Source organism: Rhinolophus hipposideros (genome assembly GCF_964194185.1).
Source record: "Rhinolophus hipposideros genome assembly, chromosome: 10".
In the NCBI taxonomy this organism is placed as follows: domain Eukaryota; kingdom Metazoa; phylum Chordata; class Mammalia; order Chiroptera; family Rhinolophidae; genus Rhinolophus; species Rhinolophus hipposideros.
In genome coordinates, this window is record NC_138056.1 from 40,943,359 (window position 1) to 40,968,781 (window position 25,423).

The 25,423-nt window shown below is 45.0% G+C and overlaps 1 protein-coding gene across 1 annotated transcript in view; it reads left to right on the forward strand.

The window, feature by feature from the left end:
* Positions 1-15,944: 15,944 nt before the first annotated feature.
* IRAG1 (inositol 1,4,5-triphosphate receptor associated 1) overlaps positions 15,945-25,423 on the forward strand; it is a 109,607-nt gene continuing 100,128 nt past the window's right edge. The window contains 2 exon segments of the mRNA XM_081062151.1: positions 15,945-16,104; positions 16,107-16,127. Coding sequence (XP_080918277.1) covers positions 16,062-16,104; positions 16,107-16,127 — 64 coding nt within the window. The 5' untranslated portion in view covers positions 15,945-16,061.

Here is a 25,423-nt window from a genome sequence, read left to right on the forward strand (position 1 = left end):
GTGAATTTGACAAGTTGTGCTGTTCACTCACTGCGGTCTGCGTCAGGGGCTCTGAGACTCTTGCCTCTTTTCTGGCAGAGCTGGCAGTTCTCCGTGTGGGATTGAAGTTGGTGGGGGCGTTGCACCCAGAGATGGACTCCAGGCTGGGAAGGATGCCATTCTTGGCAGGGGAAAAAAGGGGCATGGAATCCAGGGCACTCTAGAATAACCTCAGTCTTTGAAGCTGGACCTAGGTAGGTTTAAGTTTCAACTTTCAGGATGTGGAGATGGAGATTGGAGATCCTTTTTTGGAAAGGCTCTCAGAACTGCAACAGCAGAGGGAATGTCTAAGAGGAAAACAGGAAAGATATGAAAAAGGAAATGGAGTCAAATTAGAAGAGAAAAAGACACTGAAGAGGTGGGAATCAGAGCAGGGCATCAGAGGGAGGCAAGCGAATGTTGTGGTTTAAACGGAAAATTCTGGAGTTAAGTTTGAGTTTGAATCTGCTAGCTGCATATCCCTGGAAAGGATACTTCACCTTTCTAAGTTTTAACTTCTGTAGAATAGGGGCAATAATACTACCTACTTATAAATTCTTGTGTAGATTAAAATAATTCATATGAAGTGCTGAACAGTGCTTGTTTGGCAAACAGTTACTGTTGATTGAATGCTTGTTGTTAAAACCATAGGCCATCTACTTGATTTTGTATATAATTGGTCCCCAAATTGGAGCAAACTACAATCATCTCCCTTAAAATTTCCAAGTACTCTCATGCCAGTATCGGCCCCTTGAGATATCTCCCTGCTTGAATTTTTTAATAACTCAGAGGCTTTCTCAGTACAAAGGGACAGTCCTGCAGCCAAATGCTGGGCAGAGAGAGAATTCTAGAGGCCCATTGGTCCACTGTTCCTGTTGCCATGATATTGTGCATAGTTGAAAATGCATCTCATTCAGTGGGGATCTCTGCCATGATAACACCCTCACTGGTCTCTAACCCTCTGTGGTAGATTGTCACTACTGGGTCCTCCTTGTGAAAGGATTGTATTTTTCATTCCACGGTTGTCCGTCTTGACCCTATGACTTGTTTTGGCCAATGGAATGGAAGCAATATGTGCTACTTCCAATCAAAAGCTTTAAGAGCCATCCCTATTGGTCTTTTTTCTCTGCCACAAAAATAGCAATGCCCCACATAGGGGTTGCTCCTTCAGTTTGAGTCTTAGAGTGAAGAGTACATGGAGCAGACCCACAGCCAAAGAATAGCCAGTATGGATAATAACATGACTAAAACATAAATCTTTATTGTAATAAGCCACTGAAATTTTGGAGTTGTTTGTTAGCGTAACCTTCCCTGGCTGACTGAGATACCCTCTTGGCTCACAGGAGTGCCTCACATTTAGGTTTTAAAGCGACAGCTCCTTTAGCTCATGCATTCAATGCGGGCATTACACTCAAAGCCTACCACCGTGCCAGGGTGGGTTGGTTGAGCCACATGCGTGCTGTTACACGCATGCTCCACCAAAACCACCTCTCCTCTGTAAACACTGGGCTCTTATCATGAGCTAGATCACCAGCCAGACCCTTACGGTGCGTTCCCTTCTGGGGCCCTTGGGGTCCCCTCCTGCTGGCAGATCCCAAATTGGGGGTCCCCCATACATCGGTGAGATTCTAATAATGCTCCTGCAAAAGGAAAGAGTCAGGGGCTCAATGCCTTGGTCTCCTATGCATATTTACCCCAGCAGAGAATGCTCTGAACCCCAGATATTGAGGAGAGGTAGTCTGTTAGGTTACAGGGTTTCTGGTACATCTCTTTCCTGTGTATGAGTGACTATTTGCCTTATATTTGTTAGGGGAGGTCACTCAGTTGATTTTTTCCCCCCATTGTAAGTGCAGTTTACCTCAAGGTGATTTTCTCCTCCTGCTCCCACCTGCAGCAGCCACTGTATGTTGCTGTTATTGAGTGTACGTCAGCGGGCCCTCTCTGCTGGCACCTGCTACACATACATGTCTGTGGTGGCTTCAGTGAGAGGCACTGACAGCACAGTGCGGTGGTAAGCGGGGGTCACAGTGAGGCAGTATCATTCAGGGTACCCCACTCTCCTTTTTCCTCTTCTAAAAACTCAAAAAATAAGATTAAACCTCACACGTGAAAATAATTATTCTAATACAAATGAAAGGAGACATTGCTCAGGCATTTGTGATGGGATTTTATATTAACCCAATTAGAGAAGGCGTGGGAAGGAGCCAAGGTCAGCAGTGGATCTAGTAAGCAGAGAAGAGGAGGGCAGACCTAGGGCTCAGGAAGAGGAGCTCTTGATGCAATGGGCAGAGTCCACTGCCAGAGGGTGTAAGCTGCAGGATAGATGGCATTTTAGAAGTGTCCCTCTAGCTGCTATGGGGGGTTGGACTGGACAGAGGTGAGAGTAAAGATAAAGAGATTAATTAGGAGGAAGTAGAAAAGATACATGTGTATTGAATGAAGGAATAGGAAATGAATATTGGGGTCCCTGCTCTGGCCAAAGACGATTCTCTAGAGCGTGCACCACATTCCTGCAGAACTGGGGTGGTTCTTCAGACTTCTGGAAAAGTAAAACCCTTCCTTTGCTGCTCTCCTCCACTGACTCTGCAGATCCCCACTGTCTCCCTTCCTGGTAAGTCCTTTTGGATGTAGCCCCTGAGATCCTATGCTGTTTTTCTCTGCACTCTCTGATGGCTTTGAAGCTTGGTCACAAGCTGATATTAAGTCTGGTTCTGTGCTTTGATGAACTTTCCTTCTTCACCTCTTGTAGTCAGAGTTGTGTTTTACTTAATAGCAGACACTGTCTTTACTCAGAGCCTTTCTGGTTCACACCACATTTTTGGCTCACCAGAATCCCCACCCCAATCCCCTATGCCCACATTTAAGTCACAAACAGGTTCCCAGGGGCCACGGGATGACAGCTCACATGCAGAGTCAATATGGCTGCCAACGCTATGCACCTTCGAGGGGGTTACCTTCTCTGCTTAGGTCCTTGCTGTTCTCGGGGAACCAGTCACCCATATGCCCTGCTCCCAGGATCCTGCCTTGCAGTTTCCATTCCTAGAATGCTTTCAACATTCATCAAAACAAAACAAAACAAAACAAAACAAAAAATAGGCATTGTTCCCATCCAGAAAAAATGAGGGAGGTCCCTGGCACCCGTCAAAACTAGCTTTTAGAGGATCCCAAACAGGCCTTGATGCTCTAAGATGTCTTTTGCTTTTAATACAGATGAAGGAAGGAAGGTCACAAAGGAAGGCTCAGATCCAAAGTGAATTCTTTTGTCCAGTACATGGTTTATTTTAAATGTGAAAGGTGAAGTTTACAAAAACAAATGGATTGAATGGGGGCATTTGTGAATTCTGAAGCATGGACATTTCTCCATGTTTGGAGGATGTGCTCAGATATTTGTGCATTTTTTTTCATTGTTGGAAAAAGAAGTTACTGAGGCTGTGGAATATTGCACCCAGAATGATGTGAAAAATAAATAAATGATGGTACAGGGCCCAGAATCCCAAGGAGGGAAAGGGGAGAGAAAATATGGTTAGTATTATCCTCATGTGGCTCGAGGACATCTGCTTGAAAAACCTCTTTCTGACATATTAAACCAGAAGTTGGATGGATTTACTGATTGAATGGAATAAATTGGGCAGGTAAACTGCTGTCAAGAAGACTGACATACAGAAGTATTCTTCCTGCTTTCTTTCATCCTTACCTACATAATTTTGTTAAGATCTCTTTTTATGAACTTAACTTTAGATTGCATTGGCTTGATCAGGCAACTCTGAGAAAAGTTGTGGGAGAAAAATAGAATTCTTCACCAACTGGGTTGAAGGAAAGAGCATGGACCTTGGGGTATCCAGGTCCAGTTCTTTCATAGAGCATCTGTGTGATCTTAAGGTACGTCATTTCTCTAAGCTTCATTCTCCTAACTGGAAAATGCAGATGAAAAAGTTTTGAGAATGTGTTTTGAAAATAAATGATGTACATAAATTGCTGCATATGGTACCTAGTACGAAGTAAAATGTGGTCTAACATATAATTTAAAAGACTCACTCTGCCTGCCTTGTGGGGGCAGGAGAGCAGTTAGGAGATGATTGCATTGATAACACGGCAAGAAATTATGGTAGTCTAGACCAGAGTAGGAAGTGGTAAAAATAGTAAGAAACAGTCAGATTCTGTACATATTTTGAAGATAGAGCCAACAGGATTATCTGATGGATTCCCTGTGGGATATGTGGGGAGCAAGAGGAGAATGACGAATGATTCATATTTTGTGCTTGAGCAGCTTGAAGGATGGTCTTGCCATTTACTTAGAAGGAGAAGACTAAGGGAAGAACAGGTATTGGGGGTTGGGTGAAATTGGAGATGTGTATGAGATGCCCAAGAGGAGATGTTGAGTTGGATATATGACTGGAGTCTGGGGAAGAGGTACACACTGGACATACATATTTGAGAGTCTTCAGAGTATAGATGGTATTTAAAATCATGAACTCAGATAAGATCCTCTTGGGAGTGAGTGCAGATAGAGAAGAATCTAAGTCTGAGAACTAAGCCCTGGAGCAGCCCAGGGTTACACATGGGGGAGATGAGGAGAAACAAATGCATCCCCCACCTCCTTTCCCTTCTTCTTCTCCCCTCTTCCTCTTCTTTCTTCTTCTTTTATTGTTATGAAAGGAGACTGTTCTATTTAATTCAGTTAGCCTTCACTTGAACAAAGCTGCTTACACAGCTTTTTTTAGGCTTGCTTCTAAAAAGTGATATATGCTTTGCAACTTCAAAGTCTTTTAAAAAGAAAAAAACACCCAACTCTGGACTGTAGAAGAGGCCTCATGGTGCAGGCATTGAGACAGCAAATCCAGTGCATCTGGAGATCAAGTTCCTCTCAGGATTAGTGAAATTGAGCTTTTGTTAGCATTAATTTAATGGCAGAATGTCAACTAGCAAACCTCAAAAATCCTTTTCTGCTTTGCATCTCTTTCCCTTTTTCACCCCCCAAAAAACTATGTGAAGCCAGAAGGGAGAGAATCTGAGAAAGGTTTGACTCTTCCTTTGGTGAGATAAACAATCTGTTAGGTCACGGCACCGGCACAGAAATCCTGTGTTTGAAGAACAGGCTGAAACTACAGTGTTACTCAGGGTAGTTTAGGGGAAGGCAAGGTAGGGATAGCTCAATTCTTGTGAAAAAGATCTGGGAGTATCAGTAGACCATGGATTTTCTATGAGCCAAGTAAATGACATGGTTGTTACAAGCGCCAACATAATTGTAGGTTGAATACAGGAAGTCAGAATCCCCTGAATAAAGAGACTGCTGGTTGGAGGACACCAGCATTTGAGGTTGGGGCTTCTGAAAAAGGCCCCGGTATTTACCGCATGGCCCCAGCCAGGACAATTAGATCAGAGAGAGATACCTGCTCCTAAGGTAGCTAATGACTTAGGAGACCTGGCTGAAACAGAGAAGGGCAGCCAGTCAGATGCTTTTGAGAATCTGAAACAAGATAGTTATCAGGTGGTTGCGGGGAGGAGTGGGCTGGAGCTGAGAGGCCATGTGAGCCATAGCACCATGAGTGTCCAGATAAAACGAGGAGTAGAGAGAGGAGGAGGAAGAAGCATATGCAAAGGAGAAGGAGAGAGGGAGAGAGAGAATGATGCGGCCTGTGGGAAACAGGGATACAGACATTAGGACAGACAGATTAGGGCCCTCAGGTCCTGCCGGCTCTCTGCTCCCTTGTCGTCTGGGTATCCTTCCTCTCCTGTCCTTGGGTTTTCTAGGGGGTTCAGTTATCCTTGACACAAACCCCCTTTACACTTGAGCCAGCCAGAGTGGGTTTCTATTCTTTGCCACTGAAAAGATTCCTGCACTTTCCCCACCTATTAGGTTCCGCTCACCTGTCAGCCCAACCTGGAATTCCTTCTTCCTCCCTTGATTTTCCTTGTTCTTCTCAGCACCCAACACCCAGCTGAAGTTCCTACCTCTCCCATGAAGCTGTTCCTGACCAGCCAGGCCCCAGAGGCCTCTCTGCCCCCTGAACTTCTACAGCTCTTCTAACCTTCCCACCTGGCCCCATCTTCCCATGGGCAGGCCTAGTAGTGGTCTCCCTGGGGCCAGACTTCATTTCTTTCTCTGACTGGCCTGGCCCATGCGGGGACTGAGCAGAGCCCAGCAGGCAAGTGTCCATTGGCTTATTCACTGAGCCCCACCCCCACCTGGGCTGCACCCAGGCCTCTGCTCTTTCTTAGCGGGATGTGGTGCCCAGCAGACGGGCGTTCCCTAGGCTCTTCCCCCCTATTGACTCACTTTCCCTATTCACAAGTCAGCTCAAATATCCCCTAAAACACCTAGACCCTGTCTCCTCACTCCCCATCACTACTAGTTCTTTCGGGTTAATTCAGCCAACATTTTTGGAAGATCTAACATGTCTCAGATATTAAGCTAGGCACTGGGGCCATCGTACAAAGAAGCAGTATGGGGTAACCATTCTGGAGTTTGGCTGAATTAAAATCCAAGCTTTGCTTTTTGATAGCTGGTAACCTTGATCAAGTTACTTAACATCCTCACGCCTCAGTTTCCTCACTTTTAGGATGGGTTGATATTAATAATAATAATAGTATGCCTACCTCATGGGGCTTTAGTGAGTATTGAGTGACACGATCAATATGAGGGGTTTAGCACAGTACCTAGTACCTAATAGTTAGGTATTGCTGTTGTCATTGATATTATTACTAGTATAGAGAAGCACTGCCTAGGCTAGGGTCTCTGTCTTTAAGGACCTCAAAACTGGGTAGGGAAGGCAGAAAAGTCCCACCACCAAGTGACAGATGTGTACTATTGAGATTCTCTTTGGTGTGTTCCAGCATTCCAGTGGGCTATGAATGGGACAGAGTTAGGTTGGGATACTGATGTCCCCTTAGCTTTTTGGGTGTGTTGTTGGTGGGGTTTGGGACCACTAGAATTCCCAGATGACCATCAACAGCCATGAACAGCCTTTTCCATTTACCCCTGTGTTCAGGTATGTGAGCCATGGGAAGCTCTTCTTTGATGGATGTGTGAGCACAGGGTGCAGGGGAGCCCAAAGGAGGGGAAAAACTCATCCAGACTTCTCCAAAGAGCAGCACTGGCTTCTCTGAAACCCTTCCCTCACCCCCTCATGGAACTTCTAAGGTCACCCTGGTATCACAGTCCATCCTTACCCACGTCCTCCTACCCTCTTCCCACACTCATGTCAGCACATGGTTGCTGAATAATGATAAACTGAACCTGATTGCCATCACATCCAAGACCTTACCAAATCCCATAGTTAACCCCGGCTAATAGGCTTCTGATCCCATCAGTCTATCGACACAGCTTTCTCAAAGGTCCAATAGCTTGTTCTGATCTTCACCTGTGACTTAAAGCTCCCCTTGAGATCCATCTTTCCAAAATCTATACCACCAGTCTGGACCTCTCTCAAGCAACAATCCTTGCCATCCTGTATTTCTAACCATCTTTTGGGCATCTCCATCTGGGCATCCCACCAGCATCTCAAAATGAACTCATATCTTTCTTAACCAGTGCGTTCCTTCTCCTGGCTTCCCTGTGGCATTAACATTGTCTCTACCTGCCCAGGGATCGACACTTTGAAGTCACATGATCTCTTCTTCCCATGCCCTACATGCCGTTAGGTCACAAGTTTGTTGAGTCTATCTCTTCCTGCCCACCCTCATTACTGCTGTTACCACTTCTCTGCAGAGCTCCACATGTTCAACTGTCTGTACGTCAGTCTCCACTGTGATGTTTCACAGTAGTTATCTAAAACTTAACATGCCCAAAATGGAATTCTTGAATCTTTTACTCCTGTCCCTTCAGCTTGTTTTCCCATCTCCATAAACGACTTTATTATATGCCCAGTTGCTCAACCTGGTCCCACTTGACATCTTCTCTTTTGAGGGCCACATCTTTATGGGGTGTTTCAGGAGCACTCAGACTAATGTGAGGCCAGCAATGCTACCATGACCATGCATTGTTAAAATATTGAGGTACTTCCCTGTTAGTCGGTAAATAGCTGCTGCCTTGAGATGCCCGACTGCCCCCCAATCAGCACAGTCACCTTGGACTCTCTCCAGGATTCTCTGCATCTCCCCACGATCTGGCAACTGAAGGTATTGATCTGCCTGGTATTGCAGGGACCTCTAGGACCCAGTTACTCCAGCAGGACAGCCACTGGTTTCCATTCTAATTAGCTATGGCCTGGGCCATAACAGTTAACTATTTTGAAGACAATCTCCAGTTACTCATTTTGAAAAAGAGGAAACTGATACTGGAGAAGTTAATTAATTTCCCTAGAGTTCCTTGGAATCTGTCTAGCTCCAAAACCCACTCTCTCTTTCCAGGACATTTAGCAATCCCCTGTCTTGTCCCCCTGCCCTAGAACAATCTTTCCAAAGCCCAGCTCTCAGTATACCCTGTCTCTGCTTAGAAACCTCCTGGGGCTCCCAGCCTGCCTGGAGGTTAAGTCCAAACTCTTAAGCTGGGGTTCAAGGCTCATTCACAGCCTGATCTACTCAGACAGCCTCATGACAGAACCTCTGCCTCTGCATTTCTGAGCACTTTCCTACTGCCACACTTGAGTCTGAACCACTTCCTTTAGGAAGACCATCCCAATTTACTCTCCATCTCTTAAAATCTTGACCTGTTTGGATTCACGAATGCCTCAAATGCCAACTCCTGTGGGAAGCAAACCTTCCTTAATGTCTCCATTTCTTCTTTGGAACTCCTGCAGCACTTGGTTCAACTCAATGACAGCCCACCCATGGTCCTAATCATGTTCTTCCTTATAGAATAGTCTTACTAATAGCACCTTACATAAGCATACTGACAGACAGTTTGCAAACCACTTTCACAAACCATATATCATGCATATTCCTTTCTTGAGTCTTGTAGTATAAGCTCCAGGAGGGCAGGAGTCACATTTTGCTCATAAAAGGAGAAACTTTATTCAGATAAACAGTTTGCAAACTGGGGAAATGAAGCCTCTGGAGGAAATGAAAAGTGCACTCCCCAGAGACAAAGGCCTCCCCCACCTTTATAGGGAGAAAGTGTCCACCCTGGTCCCTGATTGGTTCATTTTTATGTAAATGTGGGATTTAAATTTGCACAGTGCTATTGGTCCAAATAGCATTGACCTGATAGGTCAAAATCACATGTTCTAATTGGTCATTATGGAGCCTCTCTGATTGGTCAGTAAAGATGCAAATGAGGATATAACTGCACAGCTCCGATTAGATTGGGCAAGTCTCCAACATGGTTGAAATATGACTGGTCAAAATACAATTCCAGGATCTTCTTTATAAAGTTCGACTCAAAAGGCTCGGATGCAATGCTGGAGACTTAGCAGCTCAGTCTGCGGCTTTCCCCTGATATGCAGTGTGCGTGAGAGGCCACTGTAAACAACGGCTAGATTCTGATTATAAATTTGGGCCCAATTAACTACAAAGACTCCTTTTTAATGATATATTCTTTCTTCAGGTCAACATGGGTAAGTCATACTCTTGACACAGGGTGGAGAAAAAGGGTGACAATTTTTCCAGTAGTTGTTCCTGCCAGGGCTGGCCCAAAGCAAAGTCAGGATGCTGAGATCCTTCCTCTTCCCAGCCTCCCTAAGGACCACTCATGGATTCTTATTTTACTCATAGATTATAATCCTTTACTATCTTTTGATACTTTGAAGCTCACATTGCCTCAGATTTGGCCGGTAATAGTCCCTTCAACTGGCCTGTGTCCTTTTGACATATCACCGTCATTATTCTTGAAGCAATTCCCTACTTTTTTGCACAATGCAATGTTTCAGACTCATCTTCTACTTTCCCTATCCTAGCCCTAAAAGTACCCATTTCTCCATGGAGCCGTAAGTCCTTTTATTGGAGAAAGGTATTTATAAACCAAAATCTGTGTGCGAAGTGTGCTCATTGCTACTGTGCATCATTGTTTCCAGGCCCTCTCAGTGGACAGAGCCAGGAAACAGATGTATATTGATGCACATACACATGCCTGTCTATGTATATATATGTGTTTACAAATATAGGCCCATACACATACGAGGTGTGACCAAAAATATGGTGAATGTTTAAAGAAAAAAAATTATCACAGTAAAAGACACATTGCCTTTAATCCCTCTCAAAAAACTCCCCCTCGCTTTAGGGGGAGTTTATCCCACACTTATCCCACCATTCTTGCCACTTTCTGAAGCAGTTTTGGAAGTCCTCTTTCATGAATGCCTTTAGTTGTGCTGTCGTGGCTGCCCCGATATCCTGAATTGATTCAAAACATTTACCTTTCATGGTTATTTTGACTTTGGGGAAGAGCCAGAAGTCTCACGGTGCCAGATCCGGTGAATACGGTGGATGAGGACAATGTTTTTATTTGACAGAAATTGCTGTACCGGAAGTGATGTGTGACATGGAACATTGTCATGATAGTGGATGAAACCGTTTGCCCATTTCATGTTAATGCGTTGTTTATGATCCATGATTTACTGCACACTTTAAAACACACCTTTTCTCCACTGTAGCTCACACCTGACTGCACTGAAGAAGCTAAAACTTGTTGCACACTGTTACTAAGTTTCAACGCACCACTTCCGGTGTTGAAGATCCCTGCCTTTCCGTTGGCTGGCACTCGGCAACAGCATTCACTGTATGTTTTGATCATACCTCGTATCCATCCATCCATCCTGTTCATTCCAGTTCTTGAATTCCAGCATAGCACTACATGGCTTATTCTATTTTCCCTCCTCTCCACTTGTAACTCTCTCCTTTGACAGTGAGAAACTTGATTGTCATGATTAACAATATATTTACTAACTCAATCCTAGAATGCACAGAAAGTATTTTCAGAATTGCTAATCCCTATGTCTATGAAAAAGAAATCTATTCAATATTCGTTTATGGTTCTTTTATCCCTTTAGCCTGAAGGCATTTAGTGCAAATACTGTGTACAAAAGTTATTGGAAATAGTTCCTTTCCAGCCCGGTCTGTCCAGACTTTCAATCCCTTCTATATTTGTTCCATATCTCATTTCTGTCCCTATCACACCTGGCTTATCAAGTATAGAGCCTCTCAGGGGCACCAGACAACTGCGCCCCCTTCTCTGTGGGTTGCCTAGGACTAGGCTGGGGCCTCCTCTTCCTGGCTTCGTTAGGCACCACTCCTCTATCCTCTTGGTGGTTCCAGAAGTGTGTTCCTTCCCGCTCCCTCTTGGTCTCTTTGTGGCTAGGGATTTATTCCTTCTGACAGAGTCCTTTGCTATCACCTTAATGGGATCCTGGGAGGGAAAGAAGACACCTTATGTTCCCAGTCTGCTGTCCTGAACCCGACACCTGAGGACCTAGAGTCAGATCTGTGTTTACAAACTGAGACACTGTCCAGCTCTCCAAGTCACAGACTCCTCATCTAGGACGTGGGGGTGAGAAGTCCTATATCACGTAGATTTGGTGAGGACTGAACTAGACCTTATATGTAAAGTGGCTCACGCAGTGTCTGGAGCCATATTCAGTAAATGACACCTGCCACTGTCTCCTGGATGCAATTCCTGCTGATGTGGCTACTGATTTGTTCACTTATCCAGGGCCTGCTAAATGCTGAGCATAGCTCAGAGTCCCTAAGTATAAATGGGGCAGGGAGGTCAAATCTCCCACTGCGGTCATCTCAGCACTCAGTGTCTGAGCGGGCAGTGCTCTTGGCAAGATGCTGCTGCTCCTGGCTTGGCTTCCCTTGGTCTGAGGATGTGTTTCTGGCCTGGGACTTTAAAACTTCCCTGGCCTTGAGTCAAATGGCCTGTGGGGAGAACCTCCCCATGCTGTGTGTCAGTGTGCCGCCACCAGCCCACTGTTGTTATGCTGAGGACATACGATTGTCTCTGATGGGCATGAGTGATGAGCTGAAGATTTTGGTAGAGCGAGGCCAAATCCCTGTGTGGCTCCAGGAACAGGGATAAATATAGCCTGAATAATTGCTCATGTTCTTTTAAGGACTAAAAGTCAGCTTCAGGCACGCTGTGAAGCTCCATGACCAGGACAGCAAGGGACACAGTTCCTTTTTTAGAGCTGTGGGTCAGCCCTGCTTGTGCACTGCTGGATCTGGGGCCTCTGTGATGCCATTCCCATTTGAATAAAGGGGTCACCTTCACTAGTCTACACCCCATGAGGGCAGGGATGGGTCTGAGGTGTCCCTACCACATCCCATTATTCAACACTCTATCTGGCACAGTAAGGTGCTCAACAAACATTTTTAAATGAATAAACGAGCAGTGAGAAGGCTATATTTTAAAAATAACCTTTAGAATAAGATCTACAGTCTAGTTAACAGTAATGCACCAATGCCAACTTCCTGGATTTGCTATTATACAACAGCCATATAAGATGTCACCACTGGGGGGACGCTGGGTGAAGGGTACGTGGAACACTTTGTACTATTGTTAAAACGTCCATGTGTCTCTAATTATTCCAAAATAAAAAGTGGAAAAAAAATACCTTTAGTCAGGCTTATGCCAACACTCTTTGATGTCTGGAGGAGGCAGTGCTGAAAGATGGATTGATTAAATCCCTGTTCACAGCAATGCTTTTGTTTCATTATTATTTTTGAATGTAAACACACCATTTATTCATATGAGTATGATTCAAAACATCACATATATTAAGTAAGATAGATATTCTTTCCCTCCACTAGTTCCTCTCCCCAAAGGGCAGCTAATGTTAATGTTATTTGGTTCTTGTGCTAATTTTAGTGATTGTGTGTACACACACATATGTACTTGTGAGTGTGTATGTGTGAATATACGAAGTATGACCATTAAGTTCATGAACTTGTTGCAACAAGGTTGCTAACCTTTTTGGATATCAGAGGGGTTATTCATTATGAATTTGTACCAGCTGGGCAAACAGTTAACCAAGTTGACTATTTGGAAGCTCTGAAAAGGCTGTGTGAAAAAGTTAGACAACCTGAACTTTTCACCAACAATTCATGGCTCTTGCATCACGACAATGCACCAGCTCACACGGCACCATCTCTGAGGGAGTTTTCAGCCAGTAAACAAATAACTGTATTGGAACACCCTCCCTACTGACCTGATCTGGCCCCCAATGACTTCTTTCTTTACCCGAAGATAAAGGAAATATTGAAAGGAAGACCTTTTGATGACATTCAGGACATCAAGGGTAATACAACGACAGCTCTGACGCCATTCCAGAAAGAGTTCCAAAACTGCTTTGAAAGGAGAACTAGGCGCTGGTGACAGTGCATAGTTTCCCAAGGGGAGTACTTCGAAGGTGACCATAGTGATATTCAGTAATGAGGTATGTAGCACTTTTTCTAGGATGAGTTTGTGAATTTAATTATCCGAACTTGTAAGTATATTTGTGTGTGTGTATTTATATACTGTTCTATTATCTTACTTTTTCTACTTAACCATGTATCTTGGAGGCTTTTCATATCAGTACACAGAGCTTCCTTATCCTTTGTTATGGTTGTACCCCATCATTTTTTATGGCCCTCAATTGGTGGACATTTATGTTGTTTCCAATCCTTTTGCTTTTCTCACAAAGGTGCAATGAATAATCTTGTGCATTTGTCATTTCCCAGGTGTGAGAGTGTGTTTGTAGAATAAATTCTTGAAAATGGAATTGGGTCGAAGGATACAAGACTTATAATCTTGATAATGCTAAATTGTCTTCTATAGAGCTTGTTCCAGTAATGTAGTTTATGAAATTCTTGTGTTAATAAATTGATTTGAAAAGTTATTTGGTGATTTCTTTGTGAGTCTGGTGAAAGCTGTGGGCCTATGCCCAAGAAAAACACAAATCACATGGTGTTTTGCATACAATTTTAGTTGGCTCAGTGATGCCTGACAGCTATCCACGAACCCTAGTTTAAGAAATCTTGGCTGAAGAGGAGGAGGTATGGTATAGGGGAAAGAGCTGCAGGGCCAAACTGCCTAAGTCCACACCTTAGCTCTACCACTTACTGGCTGTGGAACACCAGGCAAGTTATTTCACCTCTTCAAGTCTCAGTTTCCTTTTTGATGGAAACGTATAATAGTTCTATTTCATGGAGCACTTGTGAGGAGGCATACATGCTTTTATGTACAGAATCTAATGTAGTAGTTTAGAACAAAGTAGGTGCTCAATATACAGTTTGTACATACACACACACATACACATTCTCCCTCACATGTACGCAAAGCCGATGGTTCCATTTCAACCGATGTTTCTGGTTCTCTGTAGTAACACCTGCTGGATTTATAAGATTGATCATTAGCACATAATTCCCCAAAGCGTGTGGTCCTTGGAATCACCTGAGGGCCTTAATTAAAATGCAGATTCCTGGGTCCTACTTTAGACCCATGGAATTAGCATTTCTAGAAGGGGGATCCAAGGAGTTTCATAGTTGGGGATTCCGATGCACAATGAATTTGGAGAAATGGTGCTAAAGAGTTCGGCAAATTCCCTCTAGTCCCTATACCTGCAATTCTAGTCGTTACCACCATGTGGCTTTGCCAGTAGGAGCCAGTACCCAGCAGATGGGTAGGTGTAGATACCTGAGGAAAAGCATGGCTAGTACCCAGGACAATCTCCTCTGCTTCCATCTACAAAAATACAATTATTTATGAGTGTAACTGACAACACGCACTACATTCTCATCAGGACTCTCTCATAACAACCAGGGAGGAGAGATAGTCCAGAACTGGATGCCCATGGAAGGGGCTGGGATAGAGGGCCAGGTTTGGTGGAGAAAGACTGTCATGACTGGGGTTTCTGACCCATGGCCAGGAGCTGGGGATAAGGACTGTGTACAGCCAAGAGGCCATCACCAGGATAGCCTGAGGTCACAGGCCTTGAAGCACCAATCCCTAGAACTCTCAGCATGACTGGTGAATACATTATGGGTGACATGTGATGGCCCAGGGCTAGAGTTGTCAGATTTAGCAAATGAAAATACAGGACGCACAGTTAAATTAGAATTTCAGATTGAAAAAAAACCCCACATATTTTTAGTATAAGTATGGCCCAGACAATATTTGGGACATACTTATACTAAAAAAGTTATGTGATGTTTATCTGGAATTCAAATTTAAGTGAGTGTCCTGTATTTTATCGGGCAACCCCACCCAGGGCTTCTCTCAGATGCCTCTAACCTCGGAAGAGGGCTGGAGCTCCCACGTGACTTGCCCAGAACCTGGAGCTCCATCATGTTGGCTCCGGTGAGCACTGCACCCAAGGTGGGTGAGGAGTAGGGACAGGGCGTGACCTTCCAGGAGAGAGACAGCCCTTCCTTACCTGTGTCTGGGCAGGGACAGGAAATGAATTTGTGCCGATTGGCACTTTTGAGATGCTGGCACTGTGCTAAGACCCTCCAATATTATCTCATTTAATCCTCCTACAACCCTATGAGTTAGGTGTTATCACTATTATCCTCACTTTAGAGACGAGGACGCTGAGCTTCCTTGATGTTAAGATCACAGGGCTGTTCAGCAGAGGAGCAGGGATTGCAGTCCCTGGGGCTGGTGTCCAGTCTCCGATTAGCTGAATCTTCCAGGTCCTTCTTTCTGGTAGTCCCAAGGGTTTAAGGTGGGAGCAGCCCCTGCTCCCCGATCTCCGGACAGGAAATGTTCCTAGTTTCTCCTGGCGTGGGGCCAGAGTCTTGTCCAGGCTCACAAGCTTGCTAAAGATTCCAGGCTGGGAGGCTGATCTGCAGAGTTCCCTCGGTACCGGTCTAGCCAGGACAGCGCCCAGTGACACGAGCTGCCCATGGGCACTGGCATCCACCGTGCGGGTGCCCATGGGGGGGCGGGGAACCAGATGCCCTATCTAGGACCAGTTGCTGCCTCACAGGCCCAGCCTGCCCCGAGCTCTGGAATGGTCTGGTCAGCTTCCCCGCCTTAGTCCCCTGAACCGGGCCCGAGGGGGCTCCTGGAGGAGCTTTGGGCTCTAAGTCCCAGCCCCTCTTGGAGGAGGCGGGCGGCCCATGCTTCGCAGCCAGAGGCTTCTCAGCTCGGAGCTCTGCTCCGGAGCCAGATGTAACATTGACCTTAAATGGTAAAAGCTCCCCAGAGTGAAGAGAGGCTGGCCAGAGGAGGAAGGGGAGTAACTCAGTTTTAGGTAAGTCATCGCTATATCCAAGAATAACCTGCCTCTTCAGCCGGGAAGCGGAGGGAAACTTCTCCTTAAAGGTACAGGGAGCTGGGATGGGGGCGCTTGACTTTAACTTTGCAGGGGCGTTGGCTTGTGGGGTGGCATTTCAGCTGAGTATTTTTATGTCATAATTTTTAAATAAGTGAATCTTGCCAGTCCTAACTAAACTAAATCATGCTCCTTTTACTTGCTGTTGGAAAGCGTTGCACAGGTTAAGGTGAAAACATGGGTTCTGACTGGAGGTCCCCACCCCCAGATTTCCTGTGGGCCCTTTTGGGGCAATAGAGGATCCCCAGATTACACAAGCCTGTGTTGCCTGGTACCCCTCTCCCAGCTCAGCTCTGTGCTTACTGCCCCTCTTTGTGCTCCCCCGTCCCCACTCGGTGTGGCCCCTGTGTCCACCTGGGGCCCTGTGCTGGCCCAGCCGTTTCCATCCTTGACCTGCTCTGTTTCTGTCTCTGCCCCTCCTGTCCTGTGTTTTGGTCAGAGCTCCTGTTTTCATCTGTCCCCATCTCTACTTCTATCTCCAGCTTTGCCCCCCCTCCCCGTGCTCTTTCCCTGCTCCTTAGAGGGGTTGCGTGTGCCCAACCTGTGCCCCAAGCCCTGCTCACCTCCAGGAGCTCAGTGTCAAAGCTATTCCTCGAGTGAGTGGCACTCAGGCTGGCTTTCTCCAAAAGAAAGGCCAGCGGAAACCAGAGAGGGCTGCCCAGCTGTCTTGCTTCCTTCTGCTCAGTAAACAGTTGTAAAGCTCAGAGATGCTCTGCAGTTTGAATAAACAGAGTGAAGGGTCTAGGACCCCTGGCCAGTGCTCCTGCCTCCCAGAGCTAGGCAGCAGCTGTTTCGATGCTCTTCAGTCTGCTCGTTAGGAGTCTCAGGGGGAGACAAATCAGCCTACAGGCTTGTCTGAACTGGGTCTCCTGCAGGAGAAAGGAGAAAGCTTCCCAGAACTATTAGGCTGGGAGCACTAGAGAGTCAGAGCCTGCTAAAGATTACGTTGTACTCACCAGGGGGCAATGACAGGCTGGTGAGACAGGTGGAGTTAACTCCTCCAACCTTGCCCCAACACTTTTATGGGGGTGCAACTTGGGCTAAGTGACTTGCCTAAGGTTAGACCACTAAGAGAGAACGGAGCTGGGACTCTAACTCCAGTCTGTATAACTCTATCTAACTCCAATGCTAATGTGAGTACACTCCTGCTTTGAATATGTCTTGTGATTTCTGACCTAATGGACAAACCAGTTGTCATCCTCGTGTTTGTTCAGTCCATGATTTAGTGGTGTGTGTGTGTGTGAGTGTGTGTGTGAGTGTGTGTGTGTGTGAGTGTGTGTGTGTGTGTGTGCGTGTGTATTCACAGGTAATATACCTTCCTGTATACGTGATAGTAAGTAGGACAAACCGGCATACTCTCTAAGATTGTCTGGGAGGTATAAACATGTGCTAATTGCTACATTATCAATGATCTCCATCAACCTATTTTCTGGAAGAAAAACAAACAAACATGCCATTCTTGCTATACATCACGCACCGTTCTAAGCACGTCCCAGGTAGTAATTCAAGACTTCTGCAACCCTACAAAGCAGGGATCCTTGTTACTACCCTCATCTTACAGATGGGGTCATTTTAGCACAGCTGGCACTTGACCCCAGGCAGCCCATCTCTGGAAGGTCTGCTCTTAAGAACGATGCTCTGTTCATCTCCAGGTGGTTCTATTTCTGAGAGGGTAATGGGTGGCGCACGGACTCTTCCAACACTGCGTCTGATTTCCCAGTGTGATTTCATGTGCTCTTTCCTGCAATGTTACAAGGGATGTATATTTATTTATAGATGAGGACACTAGGATTAGGGAATGTTAAATTACTTGTCCAAGGTCACCTATGTGACAGAGCAGAGGATTTAGTATCTTGGATGAGAATAGTTAGGGCCATGTAATGCCTTCCACTTGAAACTAATTCCAAGGGGGACCAGTGGGCTCAGGGTGAGGGGTTCTGTGAGTCTCTGGGAGAGGATTCTGTGCCTGATGGGCTGAACCACCCGAACGGTTCTCAGCTTCCCAAAGAGTCCTTGCCTCTTTCCTCTAAGTCTTGGTAATAAAAGTGGATGGATGCACCTCACAAGTCCAGCAGGAGTGGAAACAGCCCTGGGAGGGCAGAGACCCCACTTCATGCTCCGCTGTGTGTTCTGTACCCAGACGATGCTGGGAGTGTACTAAGTGCTCAGCATCTTTCTTTTTTTTTCTTATGAGGAGATGGACGTAATGCTCATAAATCAGGTTCTGGTTAAACAGGGCCCTGGGTTTATTATGTATGTGTGCCTGATGATCAGATTCTTCTAGCCTGGCTTGAGAGGATACGAGGTGGGGGCCTCAAGTTATCTACCCTTTCCCCATCCTGCCACCTCTCCTGGGTAACACCATGGAGTCACTGGGCTGCTGCTCAACTATCCTTTCTGTGGCTTGGAAGTCAGCAGAGGGATTTGTTTGCTGACTGAGGAGGAGCAGAGGCCTGGAAGGATGGGAAGGAGAGATCTGGGAGCCCCCAGACTCTGTCCCAGGCCTTGGGGAGTTCTGTGAATCAGGGGAAAGAGACAGAGAACTAAGTTCCCATGTAAGTAAATAACTGTAAAAGGAAGGAGGAGAGAAAATCGATATACATTGAGTTCCTACCTTTGCCAGGATCTGTGCTAGAATTGCTATTTAATTTAACCCATGGGATAGAGATGAGGACGCTGCTACTGAAAGAGGTGAAGTGACATGCCCAGGGGCACACAGCTGGAAGGTGTCGAGCGGGGCTTCCATCTCAGGCCACCTCAGTCCAAAGTGAGCACTTCCTCTTTTAGATGCCACCCTGTCTCTACTTAGCAACTCAGGTCTCAGGTCAGTTATCAAGTGTCACAGTCCAAATGATGGAAAAATCAAGAAAAGAGGGAAAGGGAATATTGTGTTTGCCCCGTGGACCTGGGAGGCCAGACCCTGAGTTCAGGTGACAGTCCAGGACACCCTCCCTGGATGGGCTTTCAGACCCTGAGCCTTAGCAGAGGCAAAGTGACCTTGGACAAGCCCTGCCTTCTCTGTGGGGGCCTTCTCCAGGGGAGAAGGAAAGCAGGTGAGAGTCAGCCAGACAGAAAACCTCTCTCCCAGTCAGCCCCACATGTGAAAACCAGTTTGTGAAGGCTGGGCTGGTTAGTTTCTTCCTAGTATTGTTTTTAAAATAACTTTTATTCAAAGTTTTCCCTGGTACTAAAAGTAATGTAATAAAAGTAAGCTCTTTGCTAACTTTCTTGGGTAATATAGAAATTAAGTAAGAAATTCAGAAATAAATATAAAGAAATTAAAAAGTCCCTCCAGAATCCTATCACTCAGAGAGAAATATTGTTAATGACATGGTGTGTTTCTTTCTTTATATTTCTCTGTATTTTATAAAACAAGGGTTTGACTATGTGTGCTTTTGTAGTCTGCTTTTAAAAAATTTGAAAGACTTACTTTTTTTAGAGCAGTTTTAGGTTCACAGCAATATTGAGCCAAAGGTACAGAGATTTCCCGTATAGTACTGCCCCCACACGTGTAGCCTCCCCCAGTGTCAACATCCCCACTAGAGTGGTACATTTGTTATAATTGATGAACCTACATTGACACATCTTTGTTATTTAAAGTCTATAGTTTACATCAGGGTTCATTCTTCTATTGTACCTTCTATGGGTTTAGACAAATGTGTAACAACATGTATCAACCATTAAAGCAGTATCATCAGAGAATTTCCATTGCCCTTAAAATCCTCTGTGCTCCATTTATTCATCCCTCCCTCTTTTAAAATCCGTAGCAGCACTGATCTTTTTAGTGTCTCCATAGCTTTGCCTTTTCTATGTCATATAGTTGGAATCAAACAGTATATCGCTTTTTTAGATTAGCTTCTTTCACTTAGTAATATGCATTTAAGGTTTCTCCATGCTTTTTTGTGGCTTCATAGCTCATTTCTTTTTAGTACTGGATTCTATTCCATTGTGTGATGGACCACAGTGTACTTATTCATTCACCACTTGAAGGACATCGTAGTTATTCTGCTTTTTCAAATGGAACATTCCAGTATAGTCATTTTTCCATGTCATTGCAGCTACTTCAAAATATAGTTTTTCAATGGTTGTCTAATATAGAATAATTTTAGCTGTGCAACAGTTGAATCATCGTTCCTCTCGTTGGGCATTTACAAATGTGGTTTTCTTTGGGGACAATCTCAATGGCACACACATGACGGCCTTTCCATGTGTTTATGGCATTTGTAAACTCGACTCTCAGAGGCAGGCTTGTGCGGTGTGGCCCGTGGTGTGGGCTTGTTCTGCAAGATGGTGATAAGTGGGAGACTGACGCAGCCTAAACACACAAACTCACATCAGAAGAATGATTTTCCCTTTTAAGTTCTTTTCAATCCTTCAGATCAAGGAGAAAGTCTCCACCTGAGGTAGCTTGGGAATGAAGTGTGCTGCAGGACTTCCAGTGCTAAAACCGGAAGTCCTGGGCAACACAGACAAGTTGTTCACCTGGTTTGAGTCCAGTGTGCCCTCTACACCTTTTGGACACTTGCTTGTCCCTCTGCTTGACAAAATGAGAGCAAGCCTCAGGCCTGGAGTCTTTGGTAGGCAATGGCTAGAATTTAGTACCGGTTTTCATTTAATTTATTTATACAACCCCTCTATATTTGTGGAATAAGTGGTACTGATTTTTCCACTTATGGTAGGGATATAGTTTCCTTTTAAAATAAATGTAATAACAAAGATAGCTAACACTGAGTGCTTACCGTGTGCTAGGTGTTGTTCTAATGCTCTAACTGCAGTACCTCATTTCATCCACACAGCAACCCCCCCACAAGCAGTTACTATTGTTACCCCTGTTATACAGATGGGGAAACTGAGGCACAGAGAGGGTAAGGACCTTGCCCAACAACACAAAGCTGGTAAATGGACCTGCTGGGATTTGAACCTTGGCTTTCTAGCTCATTGCTAGTCAAATTAAAGACTATTAAATTAATAAATGTACAGGTGGCGTGTAGGAATGGCAGAAATGTGAGGGCAGTGCGCAGATCACTCAAATTTAGGAAACACTGGTTTGGAGGAAACCATGTTCTGTGAGCAGGGCTACCAATGAGTGCAGGTGTGGGGGAAGCTGAGCCACCCAGCAAAAGCAGGGAAAGTTAGGAACCAGTGGGTTGGTGGGAGAGGCTGAGAAGGTACACTGCTCACAGTGGACTGGGATGAGTGCAGATGGCATGGTGGCTGTCCTGGGAAGGGACACTCAGAGGACATAGGGAGTTCTGCCATTGACAGGCTAACTGGGAGGACATTTCCAGAGAGCCCAAGGTTCCTTGTTCATCAGAAGGAGAAGAAAGCCTAATGACACTCTGGACTTTGCTCACACAGTTGTGGTCAAAAGAGTGCTGGCGGGAAGATCCAAGATGGCGGAGTAGATAAAAACACTGTGCCTGCTTCCTTCCATGAGCAAATTAAAATTACAACTAAATTATAGAACAACCAACATGGAGAACCATCTGAAGTCTGGCTGGACAGAAGTTTTATAACTAAGAATATAAAGGAGAAGCCACGTCGAGACTGGTAGGAGGGGCAGAGTAGCAGAACTGGCTAACCCCAAACAGCTGAGGCAGTTGAGAACCAGGAGAGATAGCTCAGCCATGAAAGTTCCCCCAAGAGGAGCGAGAAACCCTAGCCCCACACTGGCCTCCCCAGCCTGCAGTACTGGTGCCCAAAAGAGGACCTCACACAACATGTGGCTGTGAAAAACAGTGGGGATTCTGAACATCCAGGGGGGACTAAAGGCAGCGGGACACCCAGGTGTCCTCTTAAAAGGCTTGCACACAGATTCACTCCCAGGCACTCACCTTGGGCTCCAGCGGAGAGGTGTGTCGAACATATGGGGGCAGACTGAGTTTTCTTGCTTTGAGTTGAGGACTGGAGGATAGTTGGCATTTCCCTGTGAGGAGATCCTCCTGCCTTGCAGCTGGCAGGCAGGCGCCATCTTTCCTGTGTTGAGCCCACCCCCACATGGCCAAATCTGAATCTGATTGGTCTGGTGAGCTACGCAGCTCCACCCTGCTGACTCACTGGGACCCTCCCCCACGCAACTTCTCCACGTGGAGGCACTTTCTTCAAGAGCAGCCAGCCTCTCCCACATTGCACTCTTTCTTGGAGAACTATCAGTCAGACAGACCCCAGCCTGGTGGCAACTGGCCTCAGTGTGCTCTGAGACTTTTGCCGAGTAGCTTCAGGCTCAGCACCAGCACCAAACCAGAATTTATATTAACCTGGTGACCACAACTCCTTCCACTTTAGTGACTCCCTGAGATGCTGCCTCAGCCAACTGGCATATCACATGAGGCTTTATCATGAGGTGGCTGAACCTTACGGGAGCTGGCAGTTGGCAGCAGTCGTCAGGGTGTCCTCGCATTTTGCGGTTACCGCAAGCCTGGTACTGGTGGCAGACATCCTCGGTTTGCAGCATGGCCTCTCTCATGTGACTCCAGGATTAGCACAGGCAGCAAACAACTGTGATCACCTTGTAGCTCTTACCTGATAGAACCCGGCTGGTCACAGGCAGTGGGTGACTTGGGCCTGCAGCACAGGCCCTTGTAAGAGGCCCCAGAACCAACATACTTGGAGTTTGGCTTCAGACCACAGCAGAGCACCACCCAATTAGCACATAAGCGGCATACCCAAAGGGCGGTCTCAACAAGCACCAGAACCTGCTGGGGTGAATCCCACCCAGTGAGTCCCTGCACAGCAGCCTGTAAGCTGTGGACGTGGCCAGACCCCACTCGCAATCAGCCTGAGGGTCAATCCCATCCACTGATGTGCCAATAGCAACCAACTCTCAGCTATAACAGAAGAGCACACACAACCCACACAAGGGTCATTACCAGAGCACCTGGGGCAGGTGACCAGGAAGACTGTGCCACTGGGTCCCACAGGGCACCTGCCACATAAGGCCACCTGGCCAACACTGGGGGATGTAGCAGATCTACCCAATACATAGGAACAGAGAGGCATCCAAAGTGAGGAAACAAAGAGATACATTGCAAATGAAAGAACAGGAGAAAACTCCAGAAAAAGAACTCAGCAAAATGGAAGCAAGCAACCTACAAGTTACAGAATTCAAAACAATGGTTATAAGAATGCTCAAGGAACTTAATGAGAACTTCAACAAAGCGTTAGCACACATAAAAAAGGAAATAGAAATCATAAAAAAGAACCAGTCAGAAGTGAAGAATATAATAACTGAGGTGAAGAATGCACTAGAAGGAATTACCAGCAGACTAGATGAAGCAGAGGATCAAATCAGCAATTTGGAAGGGAAAGTAGCAGAAAACACCCAATCAGAACAGCAAAGAGAAAAAAGAATTCAAAAAATGAGGATAGTTTAAGAGACCTCTGGGACAACATCAAGCATAACATTCGCATCATAGGGGTACCAAAAGAAGAAGAGAGAAAGCAAGAGATTGAGAACCTATTTGAAGAAATAATGACTGAAAACTTTCCTAACCTGGTGAAGGAAATAGACATACAAGCAGGAAGTGCTGAGAGTCCCAAACAGGATGAACCCAAACAGGCCCACACCAAAACAAATTATAATTAGAATGGCAAAGGTTAAAGACAAAGAGAGAATCCTAAAAGCAGCATGAAAAAGGTAACTAGTAACTTATAGGGATGTCGCATAAGACTGTCAGCTGATTTCTCAACACAAACTTTGCAGACCAGAAGGTATTGGCATAAAATATTTAACATGCTGAAAAGCAAGGACCTACAACCAAGATTAATCTACCCATCAAAGCATTTAGAATCCAAGGACAGATAAAGAGCTTCCCAGACAAGAAAAAGCTAAAGGAGTTTATCATCACCAAACCAGTATTACAAGGAATGTTAGAGGGACTTCTTTAAGATGGAAACAAAAAAAGATAAACATTATGAATAATAAAATGACAATAGCTACATATCTATCAACGATTACTTTCAATGTAAATGGATTAAATATGCCACTCATAAGACATAGGAGGGCTGAATGGATAAGAAAACTAGACCCTTACATATGCTGCCTGCAAGAGACTCATTTCAGATTGAAAGACACACACAGACTGAAAGTAAAGGGATGAAAAAAGATATTTCATGAAAATGGAAATTTAAAAAAACAGAACAAAAAAAGCTGGGTTAGCAATATGTATACCAGACAAAATAGACTTTAAAACAAAGGCTATAACAAGAGACAAAGAAAGACCCACTAATCTCATTTCAGGGTATTTATCTCAGGAAACCTAAGTGCTACTTCAAGGGGAAGTGTACATCCACATGTTTATTACAGCATTGTTCCCAATGGCCAAAATGTGGAGGCAGCCTGTGTGTCCATTGATGGAAAAATGGATAAAGAGGAGGTGGTACATATATACATGGAATATTGCTCAGCCATGGAAGGGAATGTGTTCTTGCCGTCTGCCGCAGCATGGATGGACCTGGAGGGTGTTGTGCTGAGTAGAGTGTCAGACAGACACAATGAGATTTCGCTTACATGTGAAATCTAAAGAACTAAGTAAACAAACAAACAAAACAGAAACAAACTCATAGATACAGAGAACAGTTTGATGGTTGCCAGATGGGAAGGGGGTTGGGGATGAGTAAAAAAGGTGAAGGGATTAAGAAGTACAAATTGGTTGTTACACAATAGTCATGGGGATGTAGGGTATAGCATAAGGAATATAGTCAATAATATTGTTAAAAACTATGTATGGTGTCAGATGGGTATTAGATTAGTTGGGGTAATAGATGAGAGGTGGTTGGGGAGCAGGGTGTAAAAGGTGAAGAGAATAAGTACAAACTAATAGTTACAAAATACTCATGGGGATGTAAAGCATAGGGAATATAGTCAATAATATAGTAATAACTATGTATAGTGCCAGGTGGGTACTAGTCAGGAGGATAATTTCTTAAACTGTATAAATGTCTAACCACTATGCTGCACACCTGAAATTAATATAAAATAATATTGAATGTCAACTGTAATTGAAAAATTAAAAAAGGGGGAAAGTGGAGGGAAATAAGAGGTTCAAATCACCAGGTAGAAAACAAATAAGTCATGGGGATGTAATGTACAGCATAGGGAATATTGTCAATAATATTGTGATATTTTGGTACAGCGTCAGATGGTTGCTGGCCTTACCATGGTGATCACTTCTTTAGGTATACAAGTGTTGAATAACTATGGTGTACACCTGAAA